At 31.8% G+C, this 10372-nt stretch overlaps 1 protein-coding gene and 1 long non-coding RNA gene across 2 annotated transcripts; one reads left to right on the top strand and one right to left on the bottom strand.

The window, feature by feature from the left end:
* Nucleotides 1-2654: 2654 nt before the first annotated feature.
* On the top strand, nt 2655-4871 carry LOC111909156 (uncharacterized). Its single transcript, XR_002856110.3, has 2 exons — nt 2655-3231; nt 3377-4871. It is a non-coding gene; the product is annotated as an uncharacterized LOC111909156 (long non-coding RNA).
* A 2320-nt stretch (nt 4872-7191) lies between these two features.
* Nucleotides 7192-9060, bottom strand: LOC111909154 (UDP-glycosyltransferase 84B1). Its single transcript, XM_023904941.3, has one exon. It carries the CDS (start codon nt 8889-8891, stop codon nt 7497-7499), a length of 1395 nt encoding a protein of 464 aa, XP_023760709.1. The 5' UTR covers nt 8892-9060; the 3' UTR covers nt 7192-7496.
* Between the last annotated feature and the right edge of the window lie 1312 nt (nt 9061-10372).

Raw genomic sequence — 10372 nt, 5'->3', positions numbered from 1 at the left:
TACTTCTAACTTTTTTCTTATTAGCTCATTGTACTTCAAAAATCTACGAAATTGTCGATGAAAATTCTTTTGTTTTTATATAACATTGGCATAATTAGACATATTTATTTGATGTACAATCCTTTAATAAAAATTGAAAGTAGGTTGCTATGATAAACAAATCAATATAACAAATTCTCTTTCTTGCATTTAACATTTAAACCAATTTTAGCATTGTTGGAGATTTTTTAAAGAAACAATTTTTTAAAAATTTTTGTATATTAACATACCTTTACAATTTCATGTTTACCAGATAATCAAGTTGAGTCTCAGGCAGTTGGCGATGTTGAGAAGCCAACATCTAATAAGCTTTTGCTTCAACAAAAGCAATATGTAATTTATAGAACCTTTTATTAGCATAAAAAAGTTAACATGAATTTGATTTTATAGAAAGCAGAGGTTGGGGAATCTCATCTATTTTTGATAGGTTGGTCCTTCAATTCAATTGAATTTTGTGGTTTTGGATTCAAAAAGAGTTAGCATTGCAATTTTACTCATTGTTTTAAAGCTTATTAAAAATTTTGCACCCTGTTACGAATAAAACAAATGTGTTTGGGGGGTGTGGGTTATGTAGTCATTAAGACCAAAAGTGTTAGGAAACTTCAAAAGAACTAAAGTGCATCACAAAACGTTTTCGGACCAAAACCCCTTCGGACTAAAACGAATGTCTTCTAAAGAAATTTGACCTTAAACTTATAGATAAAAAAAGAAAAAAAAAACCTCTGTACAGAAACAAAATAAACGTCGTTATCCAATACCTTTGCCCCATGCGTAGCATGGGTTCAACTACTAGTTCAAATTAAAATCACCCCCATTGAAAACACAGTTTTCCATATCATATTGCCAATTCTTCCATTGCAGCGCGATAGATGGCAATTCGCTTTAGTGATATCTTCAATATCGATTCCATGCCATGGTCAGAGCTAATTCCGGAATACACAAGTGGTATTCCAACCCTTCCTCTCTCATTTTTGCCTAAAAACACCGCTAGAATCACGGGGTTGTCGGAGATGGATAGTGGTGGCTGCCGGAAATGAACAATGGTGGTGCCAACAATGAACAATGTTGGTAAGGGACAAATCACAAAAAAAAATTAAACCATAGGGACCATTCGTGTAATTTAATATAGCTGGTTAAATGATCTGCTAAAAAATCAACGACTTAATAAACATGTAACTTGTAAGTTTAATAATATATATATATATATATAAAGACTTTAATAACTAAATCGAACCAAAGACCTAGATTTAATTACATTTTCTTCATAAAATTCCTATGAACAATTCAAAATCCTAGCGTTTTTGGATACTTGAACAAGCTTAATGTATAAAGTATAAACTCTAACAAAATCCTAGGTGGTACGGTTGTTTTTTTCCGAGTCGGGTGGGTTGAACCGTAGACTTCTAAAAGTCGGTTAAGAGGGTGTTTGGCTTAGCTTTTGTGGGGCAAAAGTCCTTTTTTGTAAAACAACTTTTTGTAAAAGTTGTTTTTTAAAATGTGTTTGGATTAGCTTTTGAAGGGTAAAAATCAAAAATTAAAATGTTTGGTTTAACTTTTACATGTAAAATGACTAAAAATGACTAAAAAGGACATGGTTTAACTTTTAGATGAAGTTATAAATGTAATTTAATGTTTTAGCCGGCGAAAAGTTAGGACCATGACTTTTCAAAAGACTTGAATTTACTCTATAGCAAAAATTGATTAAAAAGTTATTTTCATTTTACCCGAACAACTTTTTGGATTTTTTTTAAAAGATAAATTCAAAATAAGCCGATACAAACAGAGTTTTGTACCGAGGTATTGTATTTTTGAAAAATATTTACTACATCATGGTACTTTAAAAATAAATTACCAAAAGATAGTGAATTAGTATATTATGGGTTTGTTATTTCTTTTTAGAGATTTCTAATTATTTTTAAATTTTATCACCATCACTGCATCACATCAATGTTTCCGGCCATCACCGTTCTCCCCTACCTACCAATTCGTTTTACTGCCACAATTCTTCTACAAATTAAAACATACGACTTTAGGAAAACCAAAAATTAAAACTAAAACTGTAAACAAAAATCAAGACAAAAGAGAAGTATGATAAAGCAAATCTAATATGGAAATCCTAAAAACAAATTTTAGTTAAAGTTATTTTTAGGGTGTCCGATGTATGCTTATATAGGTAAGCTCTTCGTTGTTTTTATTGGGGTTCAAACTACAAAATATAAATACATATGCCCTTGTAACACAGAAAAGAACAACACGAAATGTAAACTCGACAACAAACATTAGCATGACTTACATCGATAACACAGAGGAAAAAAAGGATAAAAAATAAGATGAAAGAAAAGCATCTATTCCAACCGGCCGTGAAGCAAAAGTCGGGATGAAACTTTCGAAGTTGTTCAATTTTTCCGGTGAAAAAAATGTTGTTACCCTTTCCAACGAATACGCTGAAATTAATTTGTGCCACATAAATCCATTGAAGCTCCCTAATACCTCGTTTGTTTCAAGCCATTGAATTTTTTCGGAGTGTTCATCATTTCCGGCGAATAAGAACTGAGGAAGAGGGGAAAAAATACCCAGCGTGTGGTGGATCAAATTATTTCAATCATTTTATTTAATATGAAAATACGGGACCCACAATCTTTTTAGTTTTTACCATTATTTAGTAAATAAATTTGAAACTATCATTGTTTGGTAAAAAAAAAATTCGAATTGCCATGTTTTAGTTAAAAACTCGATACACACACCCTCTAAAAGTTTCTACTTACCGAGAATGGCAAGTTTCTCGTGCAACCTCGTTTATCGGAAATAACTATGCACACACGTCACGACTTAATTTATCATCGTTCGATCTCATCCGTTCCTCATCACCATCGCTTCTATAAAATGCAGATTACGAGAAGATATAATTTCCATACAGCAGACGAATATATATCTCGTCTAGAAATTTCCGATCTGTTTTCTATCTATCGTTTGGCGTGATGGATCTGTCGACGATCTACAATTTGATCCGATTTTTCTTGTGTTTCTATAAATCGATGATGTTTTACGGAAAACCGATGATTTCGATACGAGTTGTTGATTTATGACCTCGATGTACCTTTGTTCGGCAGAGATTGATTTGTTCAGCATGGGTCTGTCGATTAACGTATCAGATCTACAGTTTACGCTTGCTAAAACGAATCGGAACGTAAGGTTATATTTCTGTATCTGTCTGATTATTATTGTTTTAAGTCCCTTGAAGATTCACTCTAATTAGTCCATGTCCATCCGTTAATTGGTAGAAGTATATTGCTGTTTGGGTGTTCTATTCATATAAAGTGGGGTTTTAATTTTGTAGGTTTTCTGGCAATTCGTAGCATTCCATGATGATTCTGTTGGATGAGTTTGAATCCCTTGATTCCGTTAGTCGGATTGGTCTCTCAAGATTGATTTGTAATGCGAAACTTGAATTTGATCTATTGATCGGAACTTGAAGTATCGATATTGACATCGAGGTTTGTATGTAGAGGTAGCAATCAGTCTTGTTTTGATTAGGGGATCATGTATGTCCCGATTATATCCTGTTATTCGGCCTTTGCCATGATGGGTGCGCTCGCATGGCAGGCTACCAATCCTAATAAAAGATCACTTTTTGTTTTCGAGGGGAGGTCGCACGGGGTTTCCCGGGATCTCTCCTCTGGTGTGCCCTGTTTGTGCATGGTGTTTGTGTGGTTTCTTCAAATCCAATTCACTTCATTTCAAATTCGAACAGCTGCATCAACAACAATTATCCACTGAACAACATCATCTAGATAAAGTTTAGCTGACTATCACAATAAGGTACTTCTCGTTTAAATGCTTTTCATCGTTTCTGACATTGTTCGACTTTAAATCCATCCAAATTATGTCTCTCAGATTATGACAACCTTTTTGATAAATGTCTTGAGGCATCCTATTCCTATAATAATTCCGTAAGTGTATATTTTGGCCTTATAATTTTATGCTGGTTCAAAAGATTTCTCATAGATCGTTGTACTTTTACTAAACAAGTTCACAGATCATTTGCGAACTTTACGATTTTCGTTTAATGGTTGCACCAAATTAATTTGATCGTCTACTACATGGCAAAATCATGTCAACTCTACACATTTACAACCAAAAAAACCCACTTTTGGAAAGTTTTTATATTTTATTACTACGTTTCGAAAGTTTTTAATTTACAAAGAACCAAAACCAAATGGCAGTCTGCATTTATAGTTCAAATTCGTGGAAATTATAGGGAACTCATATAAATACTGGCTGTTAGCTGCCTATGGCTTTTGATTTTGTGGATGTGATGTTATATTTTTGAGGTTTTATTGTATAATATTGTTATACTGGACGCTGAACTCTTGTATCATTGTTGATTTGAATATGTATACATTATATTCTGCAATTCCCCTCTTGTGAGGTTTTTGGTTGGAGGACACAATGTAAAAATGTCGGATGATGTCATTGTGGAAGCTTCTGGTGGATTGTGGTTTTTAGCCTTTGAAGGCTGTGATTGTTACCTGATTTCTGCTGGATTAAAGACATGTCGCTTTTTGAGTTTTAATGGTGTGTTGGTATCATCTCTACTGCGATTTGCTGGTTGTAGGCGTTCTTCTTGATGCTGCTGTTTCCATTTCTAAAATTGGATTCTGGTAAACAATTATGGTCTTCACTTGGGTTGATGTTGGAAAGTTGTAAAATTAATGGGAACCAAGTTCTGTTTTTATGCGGGGCTCTTTATATAATCATTCATCTAAAAATTTTTTTATTAAAAAATGTAAAACATCAATTTTTAATCGATGGTAGTGGGCGATTATTGGGAATTCTTTTTTGTATTTTGATATTTGATGAATGTCGAAATTGAAGAAAAAAAAAGGCACAGCGAACTTATTTGAAACCAAATTTTAAATGACTATTTTAATTGTCAGGTGTTTAGGATATTTAAATGGTTCTAGACGTTGGTTGCTTTGCAATTTGCATTGTGAAAGATCTGTAAGCTCTGAAATGGTAAGAGCACTTGGGATCATTTCCTGAGAGGTTGGTGGTTCGAATCCATCCAGATCGACATTTTTACATGTAATTATTGTTATTTTTGTGCCCAGTTCTAATTTTAGAAATAATTGTTGTAGATAACTGACTAGGGAAAAATAGTACTTATATTCATCAGTTACTCGACAAAGATCATAAATAGTACTTATAATAATCTTTACCTCCTAAACATACATATTTACCATGTGCATTATTTTGTGAATCATTAATAGATTCATAACCTAAAAAATAGACAAATATTGTACATCTTTCTTAATAAATAAAAGTTTTTTTTTGCCAAGTGTCAATCTCTTATGAGTTTTGACACTTGTCATTTTATGGTATTTTTGAAATAAATATTATTCACTTGTTAATTTTTTATTTGTTTTAATTTTTAAAATTAAACTCATATACTTATATATGTAAAATATTAAATATCATATATATGATATTAAATTGCAATAAATACACTTTAATTTAATGATTAATCTTTTTTTAAATCAACCCGTGATTACACGGGTCTCACACATAGTTCATTAATCATAATTAATTCTTTTATTAGATTTATGAAAACTTTAATATAAAATATAAAAAGGAAGGAAACTAATAACAATTTAATCACTTACTCTCCACATTTTCGTCGAGATCTACATTAAGAAAAAACATTTCAAATAAATATTAGTATGAAATGGTTGATGTGTTTATTATGATTAGGATTATATAAAAATTTAATATAAAAATAAAAGTAAAACTTATCTTGATCTTTGACTTCATCATCCAAATTTTCACCAATACTACGAAACTCATCATTATCATCAGCGTATTCACTATTTACAGAAAAAGCATGATCATTTGATGAGTATTCCATAATCATTGGATCGTTATCGTGACGATTGGAAGATTGAGTATTATCGTAATGATTGGACGACTAAGTGTTAATTTGGAGAATGAAACGAATAATAGGGGATAACAGGGAACCGATTACTCTATGTGATGATGGAGTATGTGATATGGTTGATGAGGATATGGGTATGAAACGTTCAAAAAAAATGGTGCATGATTTTAGGAACGTAAATCGACTGGTGATAATAATATTATTGGGTAATGTCTAAAATGCCCCGTATATAATTATTAATTATTAAAATTGATTATCTGGATAATAATAAAATGATAGGCTATAAATTGTCCTCACATCCTCACTTTTAACTATTGTCCTCAAATATACACACACACACACATCGAAATCCAAAGCAAAATGGGCGAAACAGTGGCCGATCTTAAAGGGCTACACTTTTAAGGGCTATTTTGGGATAATTGCTAATTTTGGCTAAAAATAAAAAAAAAAAAACTTTTAAGAGATTAAGCTAGTTGTGTAACTATCCCTAAAAATTAATGACTAATCATATGATTAGATTATGTTTATAGAAACCGGTTACAACCTAACTTTTTATTAAAATATTATTTTATCCCCCATCAACATAAGTAATTAAGTATGATGATATACATACTTATTACTTATATATATCGTCAAATAATACTATCTACTAATCTTAATTCTTATATAAAAACTAATACACCCATACTCACACATGTACATAAAACAATTTGAGAAGGAATATATAGAATTCTCATAATTAATACTATTTACCGTTCTTAATTCTTTTTACCATTAATGACTAATCATATGATTAGATTATGCTTATAGAAACCGGTTACAACCTAACTTTTTGTTAAAATATTATTTTATCCCCCATCAAGATAAGTAATTAAGTATGATGGTATACATACTCATTACTTATATAAATTGTCAAATAATACTATCTACCAATCTTAATTCTTATATAAAAACTAATACACTCATACTCACACATGTACATAAAACAATTTGAGAAGGAATATATAGAATTCCCATAATTAATACTATTTACCGATCTTAATTCTCCCATAATTAGTTGTGAGACCTATGTAACACATGAGGTAATTTTAAGTTTTTTTTAATATAAATGTCAAAATATTTGAGAGTTTTGAATTGATAGTTAAATAAGCAAAATAATGAATTATTATAATTGAAATGTTTTTTAACTTTTAAATTTAAATAAATAAATAAAAAGAAAATAATAAATATATATTTTATATATAATTTCATCAATTTTTTAAATTTCACATTATAAATGAAATAAAATACATCTTTAATTAAAAAAACAAGCTAAATTACAATTGACGCACAGATTGAAAAATTACAAATACAAAAGATACAAATCACATCTTTTTATTCTTCCTTTCTTCCAGATTGTGCTGCCTCTATTCCCTTTTGAGCTCCTTTGTTTAATCTAAATCGAGCCTTTAAGTTATGACTTCAACTTAACTTCTCTAGAGATCCTCATTGCAGAAAGCACACCATCGCATTGCATACATAAATTTCATGAGCAAGAAGAAGACACTCCGTCTACAAACAACTCAATGTTCTTGTCCGACGAGCCACCATCTGCCACCGCCTCACACGCCGCCCTTTTCAATTCCGCCGCGTTCTTTCTGAATTCCTCCGATCCAGACCCAGTCAGAACCTCTTCCACGCATCTTTCTAATTCTTCCCCATCAAAAAGTCCTTCTACATTCTTCTTTAGTTTCACACCGATTCTCCAAACATCGGTAACAAGCTTTGCATTCGTTGGCTGATCAGTCCACTGTGGACAAGCAATCATCGGAACACCGGCTGTTATAGTTTCAATCAGTGAGTTCCACCCACAGTGACTTATAAAACACCCAACTGATGGATGTGACAACACTGCTGTTTGTGGGCTCCAACTCATGATCAATCCCTGTTCCTTGATCTCTTCCAAGATCTCAACTTTTTGAGTTTCTTGATTTTCCGGCAGCTTCACCACCCAGAGAAATGGTCGCTTCGAACTTTTCAGACCAGTTGCTATGCTTTCTATTTGTTTCCGGGATAAAAACAGGAGTGTTCCGAATGAGATATAAACAACTGACGCCGGCGGGTGTTTGTCTAACCATTCCAAACAATTACTCTCGCCGGGGGATTTAAACAGAGTTAAACCCTTGAGATCGCCGTCGATCGTGTCTTCCTCCCCTAAACAGATCGCCGGAACAATCGGTCCTACAGGCCAAAACGGAAGTCCGGCGTCATTCACTGCTTTTATCACATCTTTCTCAAGCTCCATGAACGAATTCCCCAACACCCATTTGTACTTGTGAATGTTACAAAAGACTTCCTTCAATATGCTATCGAACGTTGACATCGTATTCGCCGGAAGAACGAAAGACGGGAGATCCTCCGCTCGTAGCGATGGAACCCCAGGCAAATTCACGACCATATTTTCAAGGTTATTTTCAGTTGGGAATTCATTGATTCGATTGTAAAAACAGTTAAATATCTGGTAAACTGTACACGCTTGGATCCAAACCATGGCGCAGGGTAACCCAAGCTCCGCCGCGACGTCAGCCGCCCAAGGAAGAAAAGGCATGGTTATAACACATGAGAATTTTCGACCACATGATCCGATTAAGGCGGAGAGGTTTCCGGGTCCAAACCTACGCAGTGAGCTCATGAAGATATCTATGTCTCCGTTAAGTCGATCGTGATCTTCAGGTAGGCCGTCGGAAAAATACTCGAGGTGTACGCCACCGACGATGGAGGAGTGGTTTTTTAGGGCAAGGTCATTGATGGCGAGGGTGACATGGAGGCCTTTCAAAACAAGACGTCTGGCCAGCCTTGTCATGGGGTTTCGTGAACCAATAGCGTGCACTGAAACAAGCATCACACCTTTTTGTTGATTGTGTTCGTAAATGGAAGCCATTGTTACTCTGTTTGTGTGTTTTGTGGTGTGAATACTGAATAGACGATGATGGGAAGAAGACGGAAACCTTTAAGTTTTCAAATGAGTATATACTAGGAATGGAATGATCTGCAGGAAATGTGTGAATTGTGATGTGTCTCCTTTTACTTTTCACAAATGGGTTTATATGATAAGATTCGACAGCATAACAGAGGAGAAGGTGTTGAATACTTTTCGTCTTTTATGATATTTCAAATAATTTATTTGGTTGTTCAAATACATGCAAAACACGTGCCCGGGTCTTTGACATTTCAGAGTTCAAACGATGTTTCGTAAGTCGTAACTCTATTATTTTTGAAAAAAGATTTGGAAAGGTAATTAATTATTTGTTTTTGTTCATATTTAAATAATTTTTTAGATAATTGACGAAATTGGTAAAAATGTTTAAATATATCATTATATCAGGTTATCTTAAGTTATAAATTATTTGAGATATATGTGACATCTAACATAACAAACAAATACATGACAACGATTTAAGAAGGTAATTGAGGATAATTTATTTGTTTGTTCAAAACTAGTTGTCAGAGTGATATATTATATGAGTTTATTGAAAAAATAAAAAAAACATAAATATCTAACGATTTAGAAATTTTAAATTTATATAAAAAAAAGTAAAATATTTAATTATTAAAATTGAAATGATTATTTATCTTTTAAATTTAAACTAATTATTTAAATAATAAGCAACTAAAATATTTGGATTCAATTTAAAGTTTTATAAATTATAAAGAAATTTGTATTAATGAATTGTATATACATTTATTATATTTAAGTATTTTATGGAATTTAATAAAATAAAAAAAAACCACAAAATGACACATGAATATAATTTAATCTAAATTTACCATAAAATGACATGTGTCATAATATATAAGAGGATGACAAGTGACAAAATTATTTTCATTTATTATGGAGTATACACACAATATACGCCATGTGTCCAAGTTTATTCACAAATGGGTTTGTATTTGATTTTCAAATTTGTTAAAAGGATCTGGATCAATACCGATTCATTCCAAACCAACTCGGCTTCCAAATCAAATTCATAGCCATAAACATTTGAAATGGTATACATTGCCACACATTATTTGAAATGAAAGAAGATGAGTATCAAAATAAGAAAATAGATAAATGATTATTTTGCTATTATTAGATATTTTATAATCAATAATAATTGGTTTAGCAAAATAAATATATAAATAAATAACTTGTTGTATAAATAACATTGAACAGTTCTAACAATTTTGATGGTCAATCTATATAAAAACAAAATTGCAAAAAATATGAACAAAACAAATAAATAATTACTCTTGTATGTCATTTTTTCGGTTTAATTTGTCACGTATATGTCAAGTAAGTTGTACCTAAGATAGTCATTCAATATGTAACATTTGAAAATTTTTTAAAAGTTTGTTGGTTAATCATGTACAAAAAATATT

This window comes from Lactuca sativa, chromosome 4, assembly GCF_002870075.4.
Source record: "Lactuca sativa cultivar Salinas chromosome 4, Lsat_Salinas_v11, whole genome shotgun sequence".
Classification (NCBI taxonomy): Eukaryota; Viridiplantae; Streptophyta; class Magnoliopsida; order Asterales; family Asteraceae; genus Lactuca; species Lactuca sativa.
The sequence above is the reverse complement of the archived record's forward strand: the minus strand, read 5'-3'. Positions and strand labels throughout refer to the sequence as shown.

Coding starts and splice junctions, on each gene's coding strand:
- LOC111909154 (XM_023904941.3), bottom strand. CDS start 8,891: ATGGCTTCCATTTACGAACACAATCAACAAAAAGGTGTGATGCTTGTT.